We start from the raw sequence: 27,688 nt of genomic DNA, 5'->3' as shown, positions 1-27,688 counted from the left end.
AAGCTGGCTGAGGAATTCTGGGAGTTGAAGTCCACAAGTCATAAAAGGGCCAAGTTTGAAGACCCCTGGATTAGGCTTTTAGCTGGCATTCTTAAACATTTCAACTTAGTTCCAGGAACTGTCACCGGTTATTTCCCGAGAAATGCCCCCCTTCCCATGCCAGAAACCGAGAGGGAATTAATTTCCCGCTCCCTCCTCAGTTCTGACAATTGAAAGCGCCGCTTCCGAGATGGCCCCTTTTGCGTCGGCGCAGAGTTTTCCACGCTGTCTTCCCCTTTAAGGCAGGAACGCCGTTACTAAGGCGGTCAGAGGAGCGGGTAAACTGAATCCCTCCGGCGGCAACAATCCGGGCGGCCCTTGGTTCCGCTGCGGCTCGTGGGGGTGCGATGGCGTTCCCTTGCCTGGTAAGGGCAAAGCCGAGGGATGCCGAGGCGTTGTGGGAGTTGGCTCCGGGGTGGACGGCTCCACCGCGCAGGCAGCAGCGCAGGGAAAAAGTGGGGCTGGCTTGATATGGGGAGAGCCGGGGAAAAAAAAAAAAACCGAAGCGAGGCCGGCTCGAGGCAGCAAATCTGCGGGGAGAGCCAGGCCCGCCGATTCTGCGAGAAGCAGAACTCACGCTTGGGCCGGTGACTTGGGCCCCCGCGTTGGGCTGGCTCAGCGCCGCGGCACCGACCCCAAGCCTGGGTAGCTGCCTCGGCGAGAAAGAGGGGGCGATCCTGAAGCTGCGCCATGTCAATCTAGATCCCAGCAGCGCTGAGTCGCCCTGGAGCAGGGGTAGGCAACCTCGGCTCTTTTATGACTCATGGACTTCAACTCCCAGAATTCCTGAGTCAGCATAGCTGACTCAGGAATTCTGGGAGTTGAAGTCCATGAGTCATAAAAGAGCCGAGGTTGCCTACCCCTGCCCTGGAGTGTTGCGTCTGAAATTCCTCCAAACTAGGGGAGGTTCAGGCTGGGAAGAGAGGAAAAAGTTCTGAACGGAAAGTTGTTTTTTTTTTAAATTCCATTTATATCCCGCCCTTCTCCGAAGACTCAGGGCGGCTTACGAGTTTAGCAGTAGCCTTCATTCTATGTATATGCCTGCTTATTAGGGCTTTCACACCCCCCCCCCCCCATGTGGCATTATTACAAAGTCAGCTTAATTGCCCCCAACAATCTGGGTCCTCAAAGTTGCCCTTTGCTTTGCCATCTGGAGGACTTAAGTAGTTTAACGGGGCTTGCTGCTAATACCAGAGTAACAAGAGTTGGAAGGCACCATGGAGGTCTTGTATTCCACCCCCTTGTGGAGCCCGACCTGTCCTTCTGTGCCTGGAAGAACGCTCACCCCCTATTTTATTAGTAACGTCTAGATGGATCCAAGGGAGCGAAGATTTCATCTTTAACAAATCCCTGTGCTAGATTTGTCTTCCTGTATCCTTATGCGTCTTTTATCAATATTAAAAATGTGGGAAGCCTTCTCCTCTCTCCTCCTACACCCCTGGACGGAGGAATAAGTATTAGGAGGCTACTCAGCTACAATAGTGACCTTTGTCAAAAATGGATGTAGATTATTTGAAAAAAATACTTTGGAAAAAATATTTGAATCATAGATTTTCTTTTTTTAATTGAAGTATGATAAACATTATCAAGTAACTAAATTAACATAATTCTAAGATTTATATAGAAAAAATATACAACAAATGCAAAAAAAATATTAAAATGTAAAAAAGAGGCAGGATGGATGCATATACAAATTTACCATATATGTAAAGTATTACCATATTATAGTCAATTGCTATTGCAGTAAACCATAACATCCATCCAAATTTAGTAAAATTGTGATTCCTGCCTGTGATGGCTTGTTATTTTTACTTTGTATTTTTTTTTCTAAAGCGGCAATTGAAGGCATCTTGTTAATCCACATCTCAATTGTTATGTTTTCTAGTTTTTCCCAATGTTGGTCAATTAACTCTACCTGAATCATAGATTACCCCTATCAATTTGCTTCATATTTTATTGTAGATTGAATGTCTTGATAATAATTGCTAAGTCTCCTTTGTTTACGCAGCTATAAGCTTCAAGAGTCTCTCTTTGATGCCGAACCATTCTCTAAATGTATGATAAATAACAAGGGACTCGGAAACCAAAATATAACTACTTTCTATATGATGACGTTGAAAGAAAAATCTTCAGGGTCCAGTCCAAGCCATGAATAAATAAAATGGAGGTTGCTTAGGAAACCTCAGTTTAGTTGGCAGAAATTTCAGTGACACAGCATGTGTTTCTGGGATGGCTGACAAAATGGAGCTGGGAGTGGTAGGTTTTTATACCTCCTTTGGGCTTTGGGTTTGGAGTTGTTCCTGTTTGAGGTTGTTCCTGTTCCTGGGCTGTGAACTTTGACCTGAGATTCAATGTGCCCTTTTGGTATTCTAATGTGGGTTAATCCTATTATATCCTAAAGGTCATGTCTTTAGATTTTGGGTGGGGGATGTAGACTTTTAGGGAACTTGTCTTTCTAATCCCATCAGCTCCAAGATTCCTGACCCAGGTCTTTCTGAAAGGGTTATCAAATCTGCATTTCTACAGAGCTGGTTTCTGCTTGGGGCAGGGAGGGAGAAGCTTTTGCCTTTTAAAATTTTATCCTATTATTCCTTTGGGAAATATAATCTGCCTTTTTTAATATTCCCCCAAATATTTCCTTCTGTGTGTGTGTGTGTGTGTGTGTGTGTGTGCTGACTTCCTATAATGACAAAGCTTTCTGAACAGTTGTACACAGTTGTACACAGAAGCTATTCATTTTAACTTTGAAGTGCATAATCAGAAATTTACGGGAAAAATTAATCCAGAGGTGTTATTCCTGTTGCTCTCTTAGTAGTATTTGGTCAATGTAAAAGTGCTTCTTGAATTGGCACGTTTAAATATGATCTCTGACCATACAATTTAGTTTTACAGTAGTAAGAAATGGATTGCTGAATATTATGATTCCAAATATTTTAATTTTAAAAATCCTAAATGTTAAAGAGACTGTTGTCATAGCTGCTAATCACAATGTACGGTATCTTTGCCAAACGTATGGTGTGAAAATGCAATGTCATGATTTCATGTACCTGTATTTCATAAAATATTGCTATTAAAGGTGAGAAAAAATTAGCTCAAACCTTGACATAATAAATGTCAAGCCCAGCTTCATTTGACTTGCAGCAACAAAATCTAGCTGGATCTATTATTCTAAGCCAAAAAGGTGGTTTCTTTGTTTTTGCTTAATGTAGTATACATTCAGAATTATCATAATGTGCATATTATGCTTTAAGCCAAAGTGAAAAATCTGAACCCAGACATTGTAGTTTGTTCAACAGACTAGTATAATTGGAGAATCGAAATGAACTTCAAAACTAAGAGATATTTGTTATTTTTCCTCTTTTATATTAAAACAATGATTTCAACAGCATTCCTGTGCAAATATCTTATATTGATTCTGTGGAAGAAAAACTAAATTCAGAACTGGGTTAATTAATCACATTAAACAAATACTTAAAATATGGTAGATTTTTTCTTAGCCACGGAAAGACCGCAGTTCTTTACATTCTATATTTAGGGCACTGTCTATGTATTTTCTAAATTGTAGCATCTCTGTCCTTTCCTAAATAAGTGTTGTCAAGTATTTCATGCTTTGTTCTATAAGCTGTGGGGTAAAATCAAAATTGTCTTCTAAACGTGAATCTGAAGTAGTTAATTTAATTTTCATCACAGTCAGATATACCGGTAGTTAAAACTCAATGAACATATCTTATCAAACTAAGAATACATACCAGTTTAGTACTTCAGAGTATTTGTTTCTTGGCATTTGTTTTTCCCCTGCATTTCCTATCACAAGATACATGAATATTCAAGAATATATTTGCATTGTTGTAAGAAAACATTTGTTTCAATATGACATTTCTTATATAGGAAGACCCAACATTGGAGAGGAATTTCAAAGGCCACCGGGATGCAATAACTAGTGTGGATTTCAGTCTAAATAAAAAACAGCTAGGTAAGTTACCCCCTGAGCATCATTTATTTCTTAAAATAAGCATTATTAACATTGTCTCCAGATGTCTAAAATACATATTGTTAAAACATTTATTTCATTTAACTTTAAGGGAGGAGAGCAGTTTGCAGATATTTTAGTCTTAGGCACAAAGTCATGTATTTCAGAGAACTGAAAGGATACTACAGATTATTCTGGTTTCAATAAAGGATAAATTGAGTGTGCTTCCTAATTGTAAAAATAGCTTTATGTGGAATGACATAGTTGCTTTTCATTCTTCATTTTGTTCTTTGTCTACTTTTAAGAAGAGCCTCCAGAAATATATTAGGAAAATCTGTTGAACGGGTAATTTAATGTAATTGGCCACTCATTTTTTCCACTGATTGTAATATAAATATTTATATATTATTTCATTTAGTAAGTGGCTCTATGGATTCTTGTTTGATGATTTGGAGTATGAAACCTCAGATGAGAGCCTATCGCTTTGTGGGTCATAAAGATGCAGTAATGTGTGTTAATTTTTCACCATCTGGCCACCTGATTGCTTCTGGTTCTAGAGATAAAACAGTTCGTTTGTGGGTTCCAAGTGTGTAAGTATAATGTTAAATTATACTGCGTAGCCTTTTTTCTAGATTCCCATCCTTACTTTAATATAGAAGTATTCATTCATCTCTAATCCATGAAGCATCCTGGGAAGATAGGATGATTTTTTTTAAAAAAAAAAGATTTATAGCAGTCACTTTTTCAAATGTATGCTCAACTAGGAATTTTTGTGCATTATTTGCTGTTTGTAACTCTTTGGTAAGAAGATAAATACATTACTTATTGCATGAAAATCTACTGCAGTTTACACTGAGTTGGCAACTTGGTGCCTGTGTTTGGAATAAATAAATAAAATTTACCTAGATGACAAACAGTAAATACAGAAAATATTTATTTTTCTTCCTGATTGTGATTTTTCCTCATTTGATTATAAAGCTTTTCAGTTCTCAGTTTGTTCCTGTTCATATGCCCTTTTTCTTTTTATATTAAAACCCTTAACATGATGTTCTACTTTTCCTTGTCACTTCACAGTTTTAGTAGGTCACTGTTTTATTACTCCAAGCATTACTTTATTTTGCCCAACTATTAAAATAGTCACCTATTCCTGCCTATAAATTGAAATAGTTCTTTCTTTCTTTCTTTCTTTCTTTCTTTCTTTCTTTCTTTCTTTCTTTCTTTCTTTCTTTCTTGGTTTGCTGTACTGTATAAGTCTAAATTCAACAAATTTCTGTTAATGTAAATGTGTATATTAAAACAAGTAAAGAAATGTGTACAAGTATTGAATGATTTAGAATTTAATATATTTTTTGTGTTTGTTTTCCTAAACTAAGCAAGGGAGAATCGACTGCATTCAAGGCTCATACAGCAACAGTCAGAAGTGTCAACTTTTCTAATGATGGCCAGTTATTGGTTACAGCCTCTGATGACAAAACAATCAAAGTATGGGCTGTCCACAGACAAAAATTCTTATTTTCCCTGAATCAGCACATAAACTGGGTTCGTTGTGCTAAGTAAGTCTTTTTTTAAAAAATGATTTTGTGATCATGTATAGGGCATCTAACTGTCATGTGACAAAAGCTGTGTTCAAGTCTCTCTTGGTAATATTGCATGAGAAGCTATGTGCAGTAGCCTTGCCTTGTTCTTAATTCTCTGCAGCCTCACTCTTGTCTATCCATTGGAGGAAACCCTGGAAGGAGAAAAACTGTGGCTAACTGTTTCCTACTTAGACAAAAAAGATGTGAGGGCAGGACAGGTTAACAGGACACACTCTCATTTTCTCTATCCAATGCTATTTGTAGAAACAGAAAAAGATTTTGACTAGGGCTTTCACGAACATTAGTTGTGAAGTTTGGCAACGTATCTTCATGGTTACCTATGTACTTTAGGAACTGGCCACATTTCATATTTCCAGATCTCCTTTCTGCTCACTTCTGCATTATTGGAAGGAATAATTACTACTTTAGACTAAATGAGAATAATGTAGAATAAAATCAGTTGTTTTACATGATATGGAAGAGGACAGAAGGTTTACCTACTCTCTTTTTGAACTGAGGAAAAAAACCCTAATATTTTTAGAAGCAATAGCATTTATTCAGTTGTGTGTAATGTAATATGCTTTTTCTGAAGGCCTTTCATAAAGGTTTAACTGAAGCCAAATGCTATACAGACTTTATTTCTAAGTGGATATGATTTGAACTTCACTGTTAATTTATTTTCTTATGCTTTTTAATACTTAGAATTTTAGATCACACAGGAAAGGAAAAATGGAAGCAGGTTTATAAAAATAAATCTCTGATTGAGAATGCGCTTTATTATTTGCTGATATGTTAAGAGCTGTCAAAATATGTAGAAGACCATTGTTCTGGCTATAGAACAGATAAAATTTATTTATTTATTTATTTATTTATTAAATTTTTATACCGCCCTTCTCCCGAAGGACTCAGGGCGGTGTACAGGGCAATAAATATCAAAATATAAATACAAAAGTTAAAAAAGAAGTTAAAAAGGATTAAATAATTATGCCCAATATAATACAATAATAAAACTGTGTTAAAACTAAATCCAACCCCTAACCCATCAGACCAGGCCAGATTGTTCAAATAAATAAGTTTTTAAATCGCGCCGGAAGGAGCGAAGGGGCCATCCGGAGCTCAACCGGCAAGCGGTTCCATAGGTCTGGCGCGCCCTGGGGGCCACCAATCGACATTCTCTGATCGGAGGCACCCTGAGGAGGCCCACTCTGTGGGAGCGCACTGGACGGAGGGAAGTTGATGCCGGCAGCAGGTGCTGCCGTAGGTAGTCCAGACCCATGCCATGTAGGGCTTTATAGGTCATTACCAGTACCTTGAATCTCACCTAGAGGGCAACTGGCAGCCAATGCAGCTCGTGGAGCAGAGGTGTAACATGGGAGTATCGGGAGACCCCCAACACAACTCGCGCGGCTGCATTCTGCACCAGTTGAAGCCTCCGAGTGGTCCTCAAGGGCAGCCCCATGTAGAGAGCGTTGCAGTAGTCCAAACGAGAGGTCATGAGCGCATGAGTGACTGTACGCAAGGCATCCCGGTCTAGATAGGGCCGCAACTGGCGCACCAGGCGAACCTGGTCGAAGGCCCCCCTAGTCACAGCTCCTATATGATCTTCTAAGGAGATGGAAAATTCTGCGTTTCCCGGGATGCCAACACGCACAGCCACTCAGTCTTGTCAGGGTTGAGCTGAAGCCTGTTCCTCCCCCTCCAGACCCGGATAATAGCTTGCCAGAGAGGGAACAGAAAAAAAATGGTTCTCTGATTTAAAAGAAGTGTCTTATTAACTATTAGAGCTGTGCAAACACTACTTGGGGGGGAGACATTGTTTTGGTGACAGTGCTACTGGACATGCTTTTGGTGCATGTATATGAGTCCTCCTACAATGTGGGAAGGACCTCAAAGTAGCCACAGTGAACTTGGGAGAGGGTCCAGTACCTCATCGTTTTAAGCATTGGGTTTGGATGGGTGCTTTTGTTGCTTCTGAAACATCGCTCTGAATGGTTCAAGAGCCCCTTATAGCCAGGTAACATTTGTACCGTTCTAGTAATTTTCCTCTGAGAATAACTCAGATAGAATTTATATTGGCTATTACTAAATGAGCTTCAACAAATGTCTTTGTTGCAGATTTTCTCCTGATGGAAGATTGATTGTATCATCCAGTGATGACAAAACAGTCAAACTTTGGGATAAAACAAGCCGGGAATGTATACATTCTTTTTGTGAGCATGGTGGGCAAGTATCAATTATAGTTTGTTGGGGCTTGTCTTATATTTTTTTTAAAGCATATAAAGAAATATCTCCTTGAAAAATAGTAGTGCTGTAACATTTAAGTCGGGCAGCATACCAATTCAACAATTAATTAAAATGTTTTAAAAGTGGTGCAGTTTTTATAATGAAATTTATGTACTTTGCTAGCTTAACAATCAAAGCAATGGTCCAGAAGCATTATTAGTTAGTCTTAAGTTAAATTCTAACTATTTCTGCAATCAGTGGAACTGCTGAGCTTTTCCTTCCACTCATACCTGATGAAAACTCTGGTTTTGCCTACTTCTTTCCTACTACTCAGTGGTATAAAAGGCACTTGGGAAAAAGATAATAAAGGTGACTTGGAAGATGTACGTGAAATACAATTAGTCCAAAATAAATAAGAAAAATAAGAAAATGACTAGAAAAGCGTCTCAAAGAGTATGGGATAATTTACTGTGATTTATAGAACGTTGAATATAAATCTTTTAACTGGAGTTAGTATTTTTGAGGAGAAAATTTCACTGAAAATTGATGACAGAAATACTGCTTTATTCCAAGCTGTTCTCAAAGGGCTACATCTAAATTTCAGGTAGTTCAGGCTAGAAACGTTACGCAAATACCGTCGTAGGACCCAATCTGGGTAAGTCACCAGGACGAGAGGTTTAGTCTTCTGAGCTTTTGGACTCATGCTGGAGCCCATCCTCAGGGAACTTGTCTCTAGCAGGATTCTGCTAACACATTTGCTAGAGAGAAGGTCCCTTGAAGATGAGCTTCAGCACGAGTCCAAAAGCTCGGAAGACAAATCTTCTGAGGTCCTGGTAGCTGACCCAGATTGGATCCTGCAACATTATCCTGGGACACGTATATTTGCCTTCATCTGTGAAATGCTATAGTCTTGCACAACCATAGCCATGCAAAAATGCTTACTTATTCTTTATACTTAACTTATTTATAACCTTGCATCATTACACAAGATTCTGTCAAACCCAGCTATGCCCATAATTAAGCATGATCCTTACTTCTGTCCTCAGTCTAAGTTACTAGACTTTATGCATATCATTGATTCGGGGATTCAGTTTGTCCTATTACTCCCGCAGAGTGGGAGCTACTTCTAGTTGTTAGAACATTGTGGTTACATAAGACTCAACATTAAAGCTATTGGGGTGACCTGATCATACGCTTGACTTAATAGTTAACTCTTGCTTTGGATTCTAATGAAAATAAGTAGGATAGGTAGAGAGCATCATGTAACCATGAGACTCTTGCAGTTCTAAATGGGAAGCTGCATAAAGCCCCTTGCATTGGGCTTTATGACATAAGGAAGCTGCATACCTATGATGCTGATGTAGCTTTACACTGCTACACGAAGACAACGTCTCCCTGGAATGAGAACTGCTTATGCTTCCGTTCAAGAAGATCAGATCAACCAGCGGAGGTTTTTCAAATCTGAAAATGGACAAACAAAAATTTTATGACCCTTTCTGTAGATTCTCTGCTTCTAAAGACTTAAGAAGTGTTCTCTCTCTCTCTCTCTCTCTCTCTCTCTCTCTCTCTCACACACACACACACACACACACACGTGAGATAATACCCTGATTGTTTTACTTAATCAGAAAAATTTAAGAAATATTTAATACTCAACCAGCACTTTTCAAAAATTCTATAGGAAGTAGGACAATCATGTAACCTTAAAAACAACATTTGAGCAACTTTTTTCATTTTTGGTTTAGCTCTTTTTCTTCATTTTTAATCATTACAGGTTTGTCCCTCATGTGGACTTTCATCCCAGCGGTACATCCATTGCTTCAGCTGGCACTGACAACACAGTGAAAGTATGGGATGTTAGGATGAATAGGCTGCTGCAACATTATCAAGGTAAGCAACCTGTGCGCTATTAGATTGGCTGTGCTCACTGCTGTACACCATAATGTGATTTGCTTGAGTTCAGCTTAGTGTTTTCTGTAAACTCGGCCCATTCTAATTCATTCATTAAATTGCAGTTACGGCAGCAACATAACCTGGTGTGTGAACCAGTAACAGAATATTCCTTTGCTAAGCTCATTGTTAGAGTTTCAGAGAACAGTAAGCTCCCAATAATGAAAAAAGCATGTTTCTTTGATATTTTTCCTAATGAACACTTGAAAGGACTTTATATTTGACTTTGTGAAGAATTTTGTTTTGAAGTTTAAGCAGTAAGCAGACATCATTTTTATATATAAAAGTGTACTTCTTTAAAATAAGACTCCAAATCCTTTCTAATTATGTATGAATAGTACTGTTAATTTCAGGGAGTTAAATATTTGAAAAGTAATAATATTATATCTTTACTGTATATATTTATTTCACAATGAAACATGACTACAGGTAGTTCTTGACTTACAGTTGAGGACTGGAATTTCCATTGTAAGTCAGTGCGGCCATAAAATGAGGCATCACCTGATCTCACGGAGTTAAGATAGCAATCCCAGTTTTCTCTGTTACAGTCATTAATTGAGAATCACGGGTCATTAAGAGAGTGCCCGCACCAATCCAAGTGATTCCAGGTTTGGCCCCTCCTGGCCCCGAGCCTCAATGAGGTAAGGGACTGCTTCCAACTCCCTCCACCCGTCTATCTCCCTTCTCATCTCCGTCTTTGGGCCACCCTGCAGCCTGCTTTGTGGGGTGGCAAATGGGGCCACCAGTAGCCCCAGAATTGCACAGGTCTGCTGCTGGTTGGCACCCTCTGGGAAACCTTAAAAAGCACCAGCAAGTATTTGTTTGCCCAGCTGCCTTCCTCTCCCAGTTCCCTGCACCAACTCTTTGCCTTTTGCGCCCAGTGCCACATTGCCTTTTTGTCTCCTTTTCAGACCCAGCTTCTCTAGCAAACTTTGGCTGCAGTGTTTAAAGCTGTCTCTCTTGGGTCTGCTTATTACACCCTACAGCAAGGCAGCGGGCAGAGTGGCCCAAAGGGCAGATATGGGGGGGAGGGAGCTAAGCCGGTAAGGTGGGTTGGTCTGAGAGTGAGTGACTAGCTAGCCCAAAGTCCCTCAGGTGGCTTTCATGCCTAAAGGAGGCCTAGAGCTCACAGTTTCGTGATGGACTTGGAACATTTGTGAGGTGCAGTGCCATCAGGCTGCCTAAAATTCGCATGAGTTAACTTGTCGCATAAAACTACATGAGTGTTTTCTCTACGTGAGGATGCTGAGAGCTAAGCAAAACGTATGAAAAGTTTATATCACAATAAATCGAGAGCTATTTCCCCCCCCCCCCCGGTATTTTCGGTTAGAATGATTCTTTCACTTTTTTCCTGTTTTATTTTATACTTTTAATTTAAGTGAATGCGTGTAATATGAGGTGGTGCAGTGATTCAGCAGTTAAGACCCTGAGCTTTTTGGCTGGAAAAGCTGGCAGTCCAGGCTTGAGACCCATCCTTGCCTCGGCTCCTGCCAACCTAGAAGTTCAAAAGCCTGCAAATGGGAGTATATAAATAGGTATTGCTTTGGTGGGAAGGTAATACTGCTCTATGGCAGGGGTCTGCAACCTTGACAACTATGCTGGCTGAGGAATTCTGGAAGCTGAAGTCCACCAGTCTTAAAGTTGTCAAGGTTGTAGACCCCTGCTCTGTGGCATCATGACCACAGAAATATCTTTGGACAATGCTGATTCAGTGACCTTGAAACGGAAATGAACACCACCCCTATAATCGGCAATGATTAGTGGAGTAAAATCTGCAGAGATTTCTTTATCTTCTTTTTTAAATGTAACACGCAAGTATTTCTTTTTCTTTTTCTTTGTAGTTCATAGTGCTTCAGTGAATTGCCTGTCCTTTCACTCCTCTGGAAACTACCTCATTACTGCTTCTAATGATTCAACATTAAAAATATTGGATTTGTTAGAAGGCAGGCTATTATATACCTTACATGGTCACCAGGTAAGGAGAGTTGGTTCAGGAGTAATTGCATTTGTGCATGCAATAAATATGTAAACAATTCTATAGCAGAAGTTGTTATAATAGAAACTTACATATGAATTCATTTACACCTTTTACATATCTGTAGAGGTTCAGTTACATAGATATCATTACAAAAAGGCACAATTTTCAGATGGGACATTTCTGAAACACATGGAGATCACATATTGAACAATCTCAAGGCTCCAATTCTAAAAAAACTAGGAAATCAGCTGATTTTTAAGGCGTATTTTGGTGTGATTATGTTTGAACTGAAAATTAATTGATTTTAAGCGTTGATTTTTTAAAAACAAAATATTGTTCCAATATTGTCTTAGAATTTCAGATTTTCCCAAGAACTAATTTTTTTAATGACATGTAGCAGTTTGATTAATAGCATACAATATTCTAAGATCACTCTTTTTTTACCTCAAGACTCACAAAATATTATATGTTAAAATTCTAATAAAAGCCAGTAGAATAAAATAATAATGCAATTGAAACCCAATAACTATAAATTCAGTTTTGAAAAGAGCAAACCCCATTAAAACTTAGCTAAAACAGGTTAAGTATGTTGGGAAACATGAATATGTAAAAGAATTAATTGATGGGCATCAAAAAATATAAAAATTGATACCAGGCAAACTTGGGTGAGGGTGGCAGCATTTCATGAAGGGATCATTATGTCATAGAGTGATTTGAGGATTTAAGTCGTTGGTAAAGGAAAAAAAAAAGCTTCAGAAAGGCTGAGGTGATGTGTTGTAATATTTTTTTCTAGAGTCTACTTCCAAGCTCTTTAGGATTTCATTGGTATAATAATCAGTACTTAGAATTGTGCCCAGAAATGTAATCAGTTTTATAAGTGCAATGCCCACTCCAGTTGATTCTAGTCAATAACTTTGTAGATACGCTTTGTATTAGGTGACGTTGCAGAAGAGTTTTCAAAAGGAGCTGCACGTACAACACATTACAATACGTAGTCACACTGCTGCAGTCAGGAAGCAATCTTTATGAAAGTAAACTTAGAAGTTTAAATAGCAACCAAGTAAAAGGATTTATTGCTTTTTCCAGTAGCACTTTTGCACAAAAACAGTTAACTAGGCACAGATGTAGCTAAGTATCTGTGATATTTACATGACACATCACAGATGTTCACGAAGATAAGGCATGACCTTATTTGGTCATATATGTAAGGATCTGTGCCACAGATCTTATTGTGCAGTGGAGGCTCTGATAATGATAGAATGTAATTTTTTTAATTTGTAAACTCTGGTATGACCATTGATTTAATGTTGATTAAAGATGTAAGTTTTTATCTATGTACTTGAGTCTAACATTTTTGAGACTGCCTGTTCTCCCAGTTTTCTTACCTGTGTACTTGAAAATATGTCATCTGCTTTATAGTTGACTTGTAAGTTCTCCATGTTGTTAATAGGAATGTGCCAGAAAGACTTGGGGATATATTTTTATATTGTTTATTTTGTGCAGTATAATTTACTAAATGTCATCTTTCTAAATAATGAGCTGTAGCTGGATCTGTTATACTAACAGTAGATAAAAGTAGGATTAAAGATACAAGGATTAATAACTTAAGTATTAATTCTGCAAGTAATATTAGTTGGATTAAGAGCTTGTTAAATTTTTACACTTTGCATGTTTGTACTAAAGACATTGCTTGGCTCAAATATGGTTTATACTATTAACAGTTGATTACTTTCCTGGGACATTTACTCATAGGAAAAGCCCAAGATGTCTTAAATGTACTTTGACGTAATATGTTTCTGTACCGGAATAATTTGCCAGTTTGATTACATAGAGAATACGGCTAAGTTTACATTTCTGTCTTTAATTATAACGGTGCTTACTTTTCCAACCAGAAAGCCTGTTAGGGAGATGGGAGTTTAATTGCTGACATTTACAGCTACACAATTTGATACATTCTGATGGCATCTCAAGTATCTTCATTTATGGAGTACTTTTCCCTTAAAATATAAACAAGGCTTGGAATGAATGCGTAGACCCATTGTCGATACTTGATTGGTACAGAAACTATGCCTCATGACTCATGGATCAGTCATCTATCCTCTACTAGGGAAATTACTGCTGTTCGGTGGGATAGTGGATACTGCTGTGTATGACTTAGAAATAAGAGTGATCTAGGAACAATAAGGACTTCTTGGGAAAATCAAGTGCAGTTGTATTGATCAATTTTCATTAAACTGAGTTCATGCCAGATTTTCAAAATGAAGTGATCTCGAGGCAATTTAGAAGAGACAAAACTAAAAAGAATACAATGTAATAGAGAAAATATGCCATCTGCACAAGGCTTTCACGCTGATATTTAGTACTCCCAATCCATACTAAATCATTGTTCTTTTAACTTTATAGGGACCAGCTACCTGTGTTTGTTTTTCAAGAACAGGAGATTTTTTTGCATCCGGAGGTTTTGATGAGCAGGTACTGTTTTTGTAAATAGCAAGTACCTTATGACAGAAATAGCATGTGCTCACAATTACTATGCAACCTGTTTGATTCCAGGGCAAAAAGGTGCTTTGGAACTCACAAGTGTGTTTATATAGTGCCCTAATTGCAATTCCTTGACGCAGTTGTGCTGTTTGCTGTGATGGCTGAACCCCAGGAAAAGATGCCTTTGGCTTTGGGATTTGCAAACAGATGCTGCATGAACACTCCCATACACACCAGTCTAATTGCCCCTTCAGTAAATGTCTTAGACAGTGCATCAGGAAGTAACTAAGCATTTGCTGTTTTGTAACAGATTATACCCGCGGTGACAATTATTTTGTGAATTGGCAAGAAATCCCTCCACTCATCAACCAATGCTTCTGAACGTTTGTGTCCTGCTCTGAAATTAGAAAATGGGCCCATTGATTCAAAAGAGTTGGGAATGCTATGAAGTAGACACATGGAAAGGGCTACCTTGTCTTTAACCATTGATGGTTTAGAAGTGTCAGTGTTAAAAGCTCCTCATTTTATTAATAGTTCTGGGCTTTCTTGGGAAGAAGGTTCACATACGATGAAATGAAAGTTTTATTAGCTTAATAAATAACATCAACAACAACGTTTAGTATTTTCTCTCCGCTCTTTTGTGGATCAGTGATGTGAAGTTATTATGAATATGAATAACCTGTAAACTCCAGGTTCTATTCTGAAAGAATTTGGAATGGGACAAAGAAATGGAAATGAAATAAAATGATTTATTGTGTTTTCTTACATTTTGTATATTAAGTATAGTATATTTGCTTTATGTGTCTTTAAAATATTTACATGCTTCATGTGGCAGATATAAAAATGAGTTAAATCTACATGTTTTGTTCCATTATTTTTGAAACCTCATAAATAAAACTTATTTAATCATATTAGGAGAGAGAAAACTGAAGTTGCTGACAGTGATGGTTCCTTGAAGTAGTACGTCAGGCCTGTAGGATCCATCGTTTTGGTGCCGTGCCTGGCCTTCTGCTCTGATTCTCATGTCTATCAGTTTATTCTTAAGTCCTTAACTCTCAGAAATAATTTCTTACCGTAGCACAGAAAATGTAAAGTGAACTATTTCTGTCTTTATGATGGAAGCATTCGATTCCCATTATTTCTTATGAATGTTCATTATTTTAGGGCATCGCCCAAAACAAAATTAATCTCTGAATACTTCTGTGAGTTATTTTTACATAGAAAAAGCAGAAATCCCAAACAGCCAGTATTTGGAGGTATTCACTTTCTAATTCTAGTGGCTTGGGGCTTTGCAAACCCTGCAGTTTTTCCTGTGAGAAGAGTTGCCGGATGAGCAGTAGTCTGCGTTTACAGATATTCTCAAAGAAATCACTTGTCTTGTATGGGGAGAGCACAGATAATTCTAGGAGCACTTGGAACATAATGTTATGTTTGTTAAAAACTAAGCACTCTTAACAAGTGGGGAGTAGCTGGGACTAAGAATGAGACAGGAAAGTACTCTGAGATAAAAAAACAACAACAATTACACGTATATAGTGGTTTTTAATATAATATGGATCCGAGATCTTGATCTTGCTGTTAAATTCATGTAGGATTTCAGACTGAATTCATTGTGATAATCTTTTAAATCCATCTCTGTAAAAACCTGAATTACATGATATTTAAAATGAGCAAGAAGTCTACAAATTAGTTCACTTGCTTCACCGGGGGAGCTATTCCTATAATCCTGAGTCTGATTATAGTATTTAAACATTTTTACAGACTTCTGTAATTTTTACTTTTCTAGGTAATGGTTTGGAAGACCAACTTTGCTGCTGCTGATTTTGGTGATGCAACACAAGCCCAGAAATATACTGTGAATGCAAATGGTGGTGATTATGGTAATAATCTGAAAACACAGGACTCCATTATGCATATGAATGGCTGTAAAAGTATGGTAAGTTGATGGAATTGTTGTTCTAGGTTTTTTTTGGTGTGTTCTGGTTTGAAACAACAGAATGTCCTGCATTCTTAAATTTTTTCTTCTTCTTCTGTTCAGTGGTGTGCAACTCTTAGAAACCTCCTGAACAAGTCCCTACAGATCTCTTGGCAAGGTATTTCAGAAGTGGTTTGCCATTGGCTCCTTCCTAGGGCTGAGACAAAGTGACTGGCCCAAGATCACCCAGCTGGCCTCCTGCTCTTCTCGTTTCTAGCCTGATGTTTTCACCACTACGCCGAACTTAGATAATAAGACGATGCTACTTATTTAATACAGTGCAGGTAGCGCTCGACGTACGGCCATAACTGAGCCCAACATTTCTGTGGCTAAGTGAGACGCTTGTTAAATGAGTCACGCCCCATTTTACAGTATGACCTTTCTTGCCACAGTGGTTAAGTGAATCACCGTAGTTGTGAAGTTGGTCACATGGTTGCTAAGTGAATCTGCCTTCCCCATTGACTTTGCTTGTCAGAAGGTGGCAAAAGGGGATCGCGTGATTCTGCAACAGTCATCAGTATGAACCCGTTGCCAAGAATCCAGATTTTGATCACGTGTCCGTGGGGGATGCCGCAAGGGTTGTAAGTGTGGAAAACAGTCAGAAGTCACTTTTTTCAGTGCCTTTGTAACCGTTCACTAAATGAATGGTTGTAAGTCGACTACCTGTAATACAGGGGTGTCAAACTCAATTTCATTGAGGGCCGCATCAGCATTGCGGTTGCCCTCAGGGGGCCGGGTGGGCGTGGCCTACTGGGTGGGCGTGGCTAGAGTGTGTATGGCCTACTGGGTGTGCGTGGCCAGCTCTACATCGTTCGCATCAAGGGTGCCTATGGGGGCCTGGGCAGGAGTGGGACAGATCTGAGGGTCTCTGGCAGAAGGAGGGTCTCTGGGCCAGGGCCAAGGCAGTGGGGGCCATTCCCTCACTGTTTCCAGGATGGCTTCGTGGGCCGCAAGAAACCACTTCGCGGGCCGGATCTGGCCCCCGGGCCTTGTGTTTGATATGTCTGCTGTAATACAACCAGAAGGTGGGCTGGCCTGAGAAAATGAGATTGCCTTTTTGTTGTTGTTGTTACTTAGCAGGCTCTTTGGTTGAAGAGCAATTGAAGTCACAGTCTCCCAATCTTGATTTAACATCAAAACCAGGACTTTACATTGGCTCTCATCTTGTTTGCTTTTCCCCATATATTTGCTGATAACTGTCAGTTGTGATGATAATTAAACCTCAGAAAGATCAAGAGATTTTGGAATGGAAGAGGATTGATTTTGATAACTGAAAGTTTTTAACTGCTGTAGAGCTTTAGAAATTTTACCTGAGTTAAAATAGATGGCTGCTGTTATTACAAGGAAAAGACTAAAAGTAGCAGAAAGTAACTCAAGTGTTAATGGATAGAACTGAAAAAACATGTTTAACAATTGGGATTTCTAATTGCTGTGCATGCTGATTTTTCTTAGTCTGATGCACTCTGCCCTTTTGAACCATGAAACCATATTACAGTGATCTAATTCTTACTTCTGTCCGAAAGAAATGCCAACATAAAATAGTTATAGTGCTCTGTATTTTCAGCTTTTTTGTTGTTGTTAAACCTATCCCTTACTTAGCATTACTCACATGCTTATTTGTCACTGATAATTATCATTAGTTTACAGATAGATTTAAAAGAACAACAATGCAGTGGATAAAAAATAAAAATAATTGATAGCTCAGGTTAATAATTTTAAGATGTGAAATTATATGAAACATTCAAAGGGAAAGAGTAACGTGCAGCATTTGGATCTGAATTAACCAAAGATGCTTTGGCTCCATTCTTTATTTACCTATCAGCTTTCTACAAGAGAGAAAAGTTGCACCTACTAGGTCTTAATACTACAGTAAATGGATTTAAAGTCTATCAGATTGTATAGACTTCTTGTAAATTATAGTGAAGAAAATATGTGAAATATTTTGGTATTGGATAAAAAGAGTCACCTTTTGGTGAGATAGGTGGCAAACAAATGTAATAAATAACTAAATAAAACCATTAGAAATTGTTTTTCAAGATTATTGTTGAATTTATGCTTCTGTAAAGAACACTTCTTCTCCAATCCATTATTTGTAGATAGATTGTTTTGTCTAGTTTGGCTAACTTAATAAGAATAATCGGTGATGGACATATAATAAAATTTTCAAATAAAGACTGCTTTTTTCCCTTTCTATCCCACAACTGTTTCAATTCCAATATTTTCGTAGAGATTATAAACAATTAGATAATAAAGATTCTTAGTGGCTGATGACTGAACTAACTCATTTCTCTATCTTTCCATTTAATAATTTTCTGGCTTTGATTCCATCTCCTATTAGTATTAAACATTCCATTGTGCTGAATAAATTTTGAACTGGAACAATGAACTAAAATAAGTGTCAGCTCTTCACCACTATAATTACAGTTTCCCTTCAAAATAGTTGCTATGTAGATTTTTTTATATTGACTGTGAAGCTCAAAAACTGCATCTGGAAAATAATTTATTGCCAAATGGCCACTTCGTTGTTGTGCAAGTATGAACATTTTCTTGTTGTGGATCCAAAGGCATCAGTTTCTTTCACTGAAATGATAAAATTTGAAGTATATAAAGTTGGAGAGGCTTTGGTCTGAAGAAAACCAGAGGAGATAACGGGAGTCCAGCATGGGTTATTTAAAATCAGGACTCTTGCTAAAACAAACAAATAATAGCTTATCAAGATGGCTGCACTGTAAACAGAGGAAAAGGCCAGTCAGGACTTAAATGGCTGTCCATCTCATCAAAGTGACTCTGGGTGGCTAATAACAAAGCCAACAAGAAGACAAAATAAATAGCAGACGCCCAGACACCCACAGTATAGCCATTTAAATTTTGACACTTTGACCCCCATGCTTGGGAACACAGTGATGTCTTCAGGGTCTTGGAAAAGCCCATTAGGGTCAAAGCCAGTGTGACCTGGGGGATGGGAGATGATGTTCTACCAGGCAGGTCTGACAGATGATATTCTTTAATTGATGGGACATTGTTAAAGAAAAGGATGGTACAGGACTTGAGATTTGGGGAAAGCAGACTGAATATCTGGAAGCTTACAGTGAAATTGCAAGCATGTAGAATAACACAGATTCTTCTCAAATGTTTGATTGTAGAAACCAATGGACACTGGCTACAGCGAGCAACAAAAAGCTGGAATTTACAGACAGGAAAAGGTAAGCAAATTGAATGTATAGTTATCAGGAGGCCATTGTTTGTTTATAATAAGTTTTTAAAATATTTCATAAAATTAAAAATATTTACAGTACAATATTGTAACAGGGAAAGGATCTTCTTTTATTAGATGAGAGCCACATATACTCTTTGGACTCCCAAACATGGTCAGGGCCAGGACAAAACTAAATTTAATTTAGCTTAATATTGCACACGCACACACTGTCTTTTTTCATTATTTTCCCTCGGGATATGCCCAAAATGAAAAATAAACCCATTTATCTACTGGATGTCCTGTCCCACCAAGGATGGAGATACATAGCTAGGTATCATGAGAATATGGATGAAAGCTCACCCGCCCAACTGATAGACATATTTCTCATATTTGTATATCCTCAGTTAGTGAAACTTAGAATGGTGCTGAATGAGTGGTACTTAAGACTGGTCCTTGAAATTCAAGCTAAGCCAGCATCCCACACATGTGCTTGGCAATTAGCTTGCACTTATTACAGTTGCAGCATCCCACAGTCATGTGATTGCAATTTGCAACCTTCCCTGCTAGTTTTCCATAAGCAAATCAGTGAGGAAGCTAGAGGGAAGGTTTCAAGTTACCCCAGTAAGTTGCTCCTGCTCCCCCATCTGATTGCACTTGTGCCTGGTTGCAGCAGCCACTTGCATGGTCTTCCCACCTTTGGGGCACCCACAACATACTCATACCACAGCAGTCACTTACCTGCCTGCCAGCTTGCAAGTTTTCTGGGACTTGCAATTTCCTGCCATTGACTTTGCTCCAGGTTTTTCTTTTGCTGTTTCAATTCCTGGAGGTCCCAAACGTGAATTGCAGATAATAGCTGCCACCATGTACCTCCAGCAACAAGAAGCAGCAACATAGCTGCTTACTGAAAGAGAAGATCTGTAGCAAAAACAGCTTCTTCCTTCAAATCATTGTTTCCCAACCATGGGGGATTGAAGGCAACATTGGCAAAACATTGGTTTAGGTGACTGTTCTTCTGTGCTCTAAGCTTCTCTGCACAAGTTTGTGCCAATTTAAATGCATATGACACGAGAGTGACTAGTGTTTGGTTTCATTACCTTCATTGTGTCTCTCATCCTCCAGCAGCTAGGGATGGATTGTGGAGATTTTCCAGTTAGACAAAAAACTCAAGAAGCTGGAACGGCAGAATTAATCCAAAGACAGCAAGTACAAACTGATGAGATTGGCCTGACCAGTACTCTCCAGCACATCGTGGGACAGTTGGATGTTCTCACTCAGGTAGAGAAGACTTTGGCATTTTGATGAAATGTCATAATATTATAAATAGTTTTATAACAATGGAATCTTTTATAATAATGGAACCGTGCTGTGATGGAAGAATCAGTGTAAGAAATAAGATGAAGAAACTTCTGGGTAACTCCATATGAAAATTAAGTCATAAACAGAAAATGTTTTTATACTTGCCTTGCAATGTGGAATGGATTAGTGATGGAAGAAGGCAAAGCAGAATTTGCTGATTCACAGCATAATTCAGACATGTCAAACACAAGGCCCGGGGGCCGGATCCGGCCCGCGAAGTGGTTTCATGTGGCCCGCAAAGCCATCCTGGAAACAGTGAGGGAACGGCCCCCACTGCCTTGGCCCTGGCCCGGAGACCCTCCTTCTGCCAGAGACCCTCAGATCTGTCCCACTCCTGCCCAGGCCCCCATAGGCACTCTTGATGAGAACGATGTAGAACTGGCCACGCCCACTCGGTAGGCCATAGGCACTCTAGCCACACCCACCCAGTAGGCCATGCCCACCCAGGCCACACCTACCCGGCCCCCTGAGGGCAACTGCAATGCTGATGCGGCCCTCAATGAAATTGAGTTTGACACCCCTGGAATTCATTTCATAGTCCGTAAGTTGCTAATGTTTGGAATTAGCTTGTGCACATAATCTATAGCTGGCAACTTCCTGCCCTGTATGCTATTTGCCACTAGACGAGACAGGTGGCACACATATCTAATAAATAAGTGCTCATAGCAAAATGCTTGACATTTTAACTTTCATTTGTATTTCATTCTTTTTCAAGGAGGCATATAGGTCATTCTTTTATCCAGTTTTTCCCGAAAAAAGGTGAAATAGGTTTGCTTTAGAGATAGTGACTGGTCAGTGGGTTTGAACTTCATTCTCTCTTATTCAAACACCTTAGCCAACATGCCACAGAGGCTCCTGCCCTTCAGTATTTTCCCTATACAGACATTATGGGTGTTGGTAGTGGTTGTGGATTTATATACAGTGTGACCCTATTTGGAAAGTTGTGAGGTGATTTTTCTTTAAAGTTGGACTATATGATTGGAAAAGCTTTTGTACATTTACATAAGAAGAGATGAGCAGGTTTCCCATTTCTTTGCCATTTTTTTTACTGGCATAGAGCTAATTCAGATTGGAAATTCTTCTCAGAGTATGTCCTTGTATATTTACATATGATGGTGTCCAGCCTTTGGCAGCCTGGTTTCCTTTTACCGCTAACTCTTCCAAACATAATTGCTTTCTCCAATGAATTCCCCTGCATGACATGGCCAAAATAAGTGAGATGAAGTTTTGTGATTTTGCCTTCTAGTGACATGTCTGGTGTTATGCACACCAGGACTTGTTTTTTAGTCACCATTGCTGTCCAAGGAATATGCAGGAGGCTTCTCTAGCGCCACAGCTCAAACGAGTCAGATTTTCTTCCTGTCGTGCTTTTTTAAGGTCCAGCTTTCACAACCATAGGTAGCTAGGACAACACAGTGGAGCAGACTAACCTGTATTTGGTTGCCAGGCTAATGTACTTGCTTTTTCATATTCAGCTCATGTTCATCGTTGCTATGTGACCCAATGCAATCCGATGTTTTATTTCTGGGCTGCATTCACTGCTTTGAGCTCTCCCTGCTCTCCCCAGTGTGGTCATTAAGTGACCAAGAAGGTCATTAAGTAAAGCATGAGGTGCCTCACGGATGGGGGAGGCAATGGTAGGCCTAGCGCAGGCCTAGGCCTGCCTGTCCCAGGCCTTCCTCACCCCTGAAGCACCCTGTGCTCTACTTGCTGCTCCTGAGGGTCCCTGCAAGATTGGACCTATTTCCCACTCCACTGGGTCCCATGCCCTCCTTACCCACCTCTTGTCACTAAATGCACATTTATCTTTAGAATTAGAGTCCAAGAGCCCTGGACCTCGTGTGAGGGAAGGAGGGTAGGCCTCTATGTGCCTTGGCATCACTGGCTGCATGGCTGCGTCCCAGAACTGGGTGCTATTTTCAGAGTGGCTGCAATGAATGGTGCCCACTTTTGGGCCAGAGCCACATGGCCTAGGGATGGAGCAACTTTTGATTCAGCCAGGACAGTGACATTAGGAATGGCTATCTGCTTGCTCTGGATGTGGTTGGGTGTTATAATCCATAAGACTTTGGAGTATTCCTGAACATACATAATGCCATCCCTGAAAAGCAATACTGAGAATAAATAATTCAGAATACTGATATTCTAATCGTTTTATATTGTCTTTTTATTCATGTACGCAAAACCACTTTACTTTGTGTTTATTCTATGCAATGTTTATTATCTGTAATATTTAAAAATACAGACTGTGGTAGGCCATGCTTAGTAGCTATAAAAATGTGTTTTTTACTTGAAAACTTGGCTTCATTACTGCATGATGGCTCCAGTCTTCAAGATATTTTGGGCCGGGTATGGGTTTTTCCTATATTGTTCCTCCATGGTGACAAGTTCCAGAAGAATAGCTTTGTTGTAGTGAACTTGAAGAAGTTTCAAGCAAGAACTATATCGTACCATTAGCACTTCTTTGATTAGTACCCAAGAATGAACAGCAGAGGGATCTAAACACGTACCATATTACACTGAAGGAGCATCACTCTATTTTCTAAACTGTCTGAACTATATAGCCACAATCATTTTAAATATGTGTTTTTTAAACAGTCATAAGGCTTAAAAGAGATTAAGGAAACTAATGGAACCATTACCAGGTTGCTTAATACCATTGTGTAAGAACTCTGTATCATTAAGCAAGCTTTGCTGCCTAGTATTTTCCCAAGCTGTACCTGGCCCATTTTCCCACCACAGCTAGTCCTCAACTTAACAACTGTTCATTTAACAATGGTTCGCAGTTACGATGGACTCAGAATAAGTGACTTACAACTCTTTCTCAAATTTATGACCATTGCATCATCCCACAGTCATATGAATGCAATTTGGGGCCTTGTCCGAAACAGCTCACATTTACAACGATTGCAGCATTTTGCAGTCACATGATTGCTATTTGTGACCTCCTCAGCCAGCTTCCGACAAGCAAAGTTAATTTGTTGCAGTGGGCTTGAAGATTTGCTTAATAACTATGTGATTCACTTAACAACCATGTGATTTGTTTAACAATTGTAGTAAGAATATTGTAAAATTGGGTCTCTTCAAGTGATGACTCGCTTAATAACCGCATTGCCTAGTTACCAAAATTCCGGTGCCAATTGTAAATTGAGGATTACCTGTAGGGATTTATGGCATTCTTATAGCATCAGCCACTCAACATGCAGGTTAATAGGAAACATATTCCCATTATTACTTTGGCTTCATGACAGTAATATATTCTAGCAAATGTTATAAATTGCTAAGAGTGTAATAATTTGGTAACTAATGAAAAATGATAATTTAGTTTTCCTGATACTACGGTATTTATTATTTTATTTTATTTTATTTTTATTTTAATCCCATTTATATCCCGCCCTTCTCCGAAGACTCAGGGCGGCTTACAATTTAAGCACAAACCAATGTGCTTATCAATAGCTAGACTTTTGCAAAGTGAGCCAGTTTGGTCTAGTGGTTAAGGCATCATACTAGAAATTGGGAAACCATGAGTTCTAATCCTGCCATAGGCCCAAAGCCAACTGGGTAACCTTGAGTCAGTCATTCCCTAAGCCCTGGGAAGTAGTTAATGGCAAGCCATTTCTGAAAATCTTGCCAAGAAAAATGCAGGAACTCACCCAGGCAGTTGCTAGGGGTCAAAGGTTGACTTGAAGACAGACTTACAGAGACCAAAAAAAACACAAAAAACAAAAAACCCTCTTGCAAAAGTTAGTCCCCTGATCTTGTCACAATATTCTAGGATCAGAAAAACAAAATCTTGGCTATAGCTACAAAATGGAATTGTTTATGATACCAATTTTTCTTTGAAACAAACAAATTTTCTCTTGTCAGATACTACATTACAGGGATGTAAGTTATTGCTCCACCATGGTGACCTTGAATGTATGTTACTACTTTCTTTGATGTATGTCAGCTGTGGGAATGACTAAAGTTTAACTTAGAATAATATTTTTACCAGTCCCTATTCTGCTCCTGCCTCAAGGAAGCTCTTGAATTGCAAGAGAAGTGACTAAATTTCTGAAAGGGTCTCTCACCATACTTGGCAGAGCATTACCTTTCTTTTTGATGATCAGAGAGTTCTTTTAGGTTGGGTCCAATATTGTTTAATGTTTTGGAGACAATACCTATGCTGGAGAAGTGAAACAAATATATAAAAGAGCAAGCTTGTTCTTCCTGAGGCTGTAAGACCAATTAATAGGAGAAGCAACATTGGAAAAAGGGCAATTTCCCATCCTTTCTGCTTGCTGGGCCTTAGTGTGGTAATAAGACTATATTTTCTTTTACGTTAGCTTTTCACAAAGGATAAAATTAGTAGTAATGAATTATTTAGCAAATTATATACTTTTCTACTTTGGGTAATAATTTTTCATTAACTGATGTGGAATGGCCAGCAAATCGGATATGTAATGTGGTAAAATGTTTTCTTCTGCAATATTATGTTTTGCCAGTGCATGATTTTTGTGTGAGTTTATTGCTTTTAGTCGTTTATTCTGTTGCGCTCCTTTCTTAGAAAAACAGCCCATGTATCCTTAAGTAAGATGTGCAGCATAGCCTAATCTTACAGATATTTACTCAGATGTAATTCTCACATGAATCTGACTTGTTCTAATCTAAGTAGTTACTTACGTAGAATTGTTGCCTTATGCTAATCCTATAGCACATTCTGTCATTATCTTTCTCATTTTGCAGACTGTGTCCATTCTAGAACAGAGATTAACATTAACAGAAGACAAGCTGAAGGAGTGTCTTGAGAATCAACAAAAAATTGCTCAAAGTAAATCTGTCTGATTCTCCCCCAAAGCTGATGAAGGCATTTTGTGTGAATGGTTTTAAAGTGAGACATATTTTATTAGAATAAACTGTATAGCTAATAATGTTTGTAAATACATTTTGGTTAAGATTAAACTTTCATTTCTTATTAAAAATGTGTTGCTTGGCTTTCCTGATGTCCAAAGGAGGAAATAGTGTTTATCTAGCAAAAACATTTCAAATTTTACAAAAACGAAATGAAAGTAGAAATGAATAGTTTTATTTTGAAACTGATCTTTTAGAGCTTGAAGTAGACCTGTTGAAATATTGTGTGTGGGTGAATTAATGCATATGGCACAGTGTGGGAGTTTTTCATTAGAAAATAGAAGAGGTCTCAGTTATAAATGATCTGTGAACACTCCAAATGATTTTTTTAAAAAAACATGCTTGGTGCTTTGGGGAGATTCTTTTTGGAATCTCAAGTGCCAGAAGAACATCTGAAATATTATTTACACAGAGAGATCTATGGTTTCTTTTTCTCTCCCTCTCTCCAAGAAGAATCTCCCCAAAGCACCACGCATATCCTATTCACCACTTCCTTTTACTCCCAATATAAGAAAATTGTGGGGTAGGTTGGGCTGAGAGATGAGATAATCTGCTTAAAGTCATCCATTGAGCTTCTGTGGCTGAGGATGATTTTGAACTTGGATCTTTCTCATCCTGTCTAACTTCTAAATGAATACACCATGCTGGTTCACATACTTCTGAATATGTTGAGACTGAAAATATTAAGCTTCTCTGTTAAAAAAAGGTACATTGCTGTTGTATTTTAATCTTAATTTCAACATTATTTGGTTATCAAACATTAGAACCTTTAATATATTTTCTCTATTTGTCTGTTTTAGCTCTGTATGCTTGTTCCTAGTCATAGATTTATTTGCTATTAACTGCCTTGTCATACCTCTATTACTGATAAGAGGTACCTGTAATTATTTTCCCTTGGAAAGTTCATTAATTTGATGTATTTTTATATGAGTGTAGAAACCCCTAAGAGAAGCTGAAAAAGAAAAGGCACAGAAAAAGGAAAAACATAGAGAAATAGAAAAGAATAAGAATATAGTAAAAAGAAGACAAATATTTAAAGTAATGACTTCCTGCCTTCATCACAAATATAAACAATTTTAATAATATCACCTCTTAAAATACAAAGAAGTATCTTCTTCCCATATCCATTGTTGATTTTTAAATAAATCCATAAAACCTCATCATTTCAGTCCTGATATCAGCAAAAATCCCTAAAGGGTTACCAGAGATAATCTATCTGTATTTGAGCCTTGATCAAATAAACCAACTTTATATTCCTTCCTTTTATTTTTAACAATCTTTATCTTTACTCCTTTCAAATAAGCTCCTAAAATTTGGGTTGTTTTTTTAATTTTGCCTTTGTCCCTTCTCACAAAATTCTTCAAAGCTTTAACAAGCTTTTGTAGATCCAATAAGGGAAAACTATCCAGATCGCTCTCTTGATTTATAATTTTCACATCCCTTTAAATGATTAAGACATCAGTTGGTTTCTTTTCTATGTCCAATATAACATTTTTTCCATGTCATTCTTGTAGTCTGTCATTTTAAAATCCACTTTCATTTGCAGGTAAGTACATTTAAAATTATATTTCTGTACTAGATATATATTAATTTTTGTTACCCTTCTGCCTGTAGGGGTATTTTCACGTAGTTCTGAATATCCATACAGAGGTTCATTGAAAGGCCTCATCCAAATCATTTGTTGCTGTACCTTGGTTGTTCTAAATGGCTGAAAATAAGATTGGGTTCTATCTATCTATCTATCTATCTATCTATCTATCTATCTATCTATCTATCTATCTATCTATCTATCTACCTACCTACCTACCTACCTACCTACCTATCTCCAAAAGAGGCATCACATCTTATTTTCAGGGGTTGTCTTTTATACTCACCTCCGGCACTGACAGCCCCACCCAGCTGGTCCACTTCTTCTGCGGCTGAAGGAGCAGCTTCATTCTGCAGCTGCATTCTGGCCTGTATTTTGCAGTCAGGCCTTTCCGGAAGGCCTTTGCAGCTGAGTTTCGAGCTATGGATTGAATCCATAGCTCGAAACTCAGCTGCAAAGGCC

The 27,688-nt window shown here is 38.4% G+C and overlaps 1 protein-coding gene across 4 annotated transcripts; it reads left to right on the top strand.

Moving 5' to 3' along the window:
• Nucleotides 1-298: 298 nt before the first annotated feature.
• On the top strand, nt 299-27,556 carry POC1A (POC1 centriolar protein A). 4 transcript variants are annotated; one of them, XR_014491791.1, is made up of 14 exons: nt 2,213-2,295; nt 3,928-4,012; nt 4,428-4,599; nt 5,383-5,562; nt 7,702-7,809; nt 9,584-9,699; nt 11,601-11,734; nt 14,141-14,209; nt 16,005-16,154; nt 19,337-19,396; nt 20,512-20,667; nt 25,474-25,618; nt 27,153-27,184; nt 27,471-27,556. XR_014491791.1 is itself a non-coding variant. In XM_083356878.1 (12 exons), the coding sequence occupies exons 1-12, from the start codon at nt 387-389 to the stop codon at nt 25,570-25,572; spliced, it is 1,347 nt and encodes a 448-aa protein (XP_083213004.1). In that variant the 5' UTR covers nt 299-386; the 3' UTR covers nt 25,573-26,842. The 4 variants fall into 4 exon arrangements, 3 of the variants coding, with proteins under 3 accessions (XP_083213004.1, XP_083213003.1, XP_083213002.1); XM_083356878.1 differs by lacking the exons at nt 2,213-2,295; nt 27,153-27,184; nt 27,471-27,556 and adding an exon at nt 299-404 and having other exon boundaries at nt 25,474-26,842; XM_083356877.1 differs by lacking the exons at nt 27,153-27,184; nt 27,471-27,556 and having other exon boundaries at nt 20,515-20,667; nt 25,474-26,842.
• Nucleotides 27,557-27,688: the final 132 nt, after the last annotated feature.

Source organism: Vipera ursinii (assembly GCF_947247035.1).
Source record: "Vipera ursinii genome assembly, chromosome: 2".
Classification (NCBI taxonomy): Eukaryota; Metazoa; Chordata; class Lepidosauria; order Squamata; family Viperidae; genus Vipera; species Vipera ursinii.
Note: the sequence above shows the minus strand (reverse complement) of the source record. Positions and strands in the feature narration are given on the sequence as shown.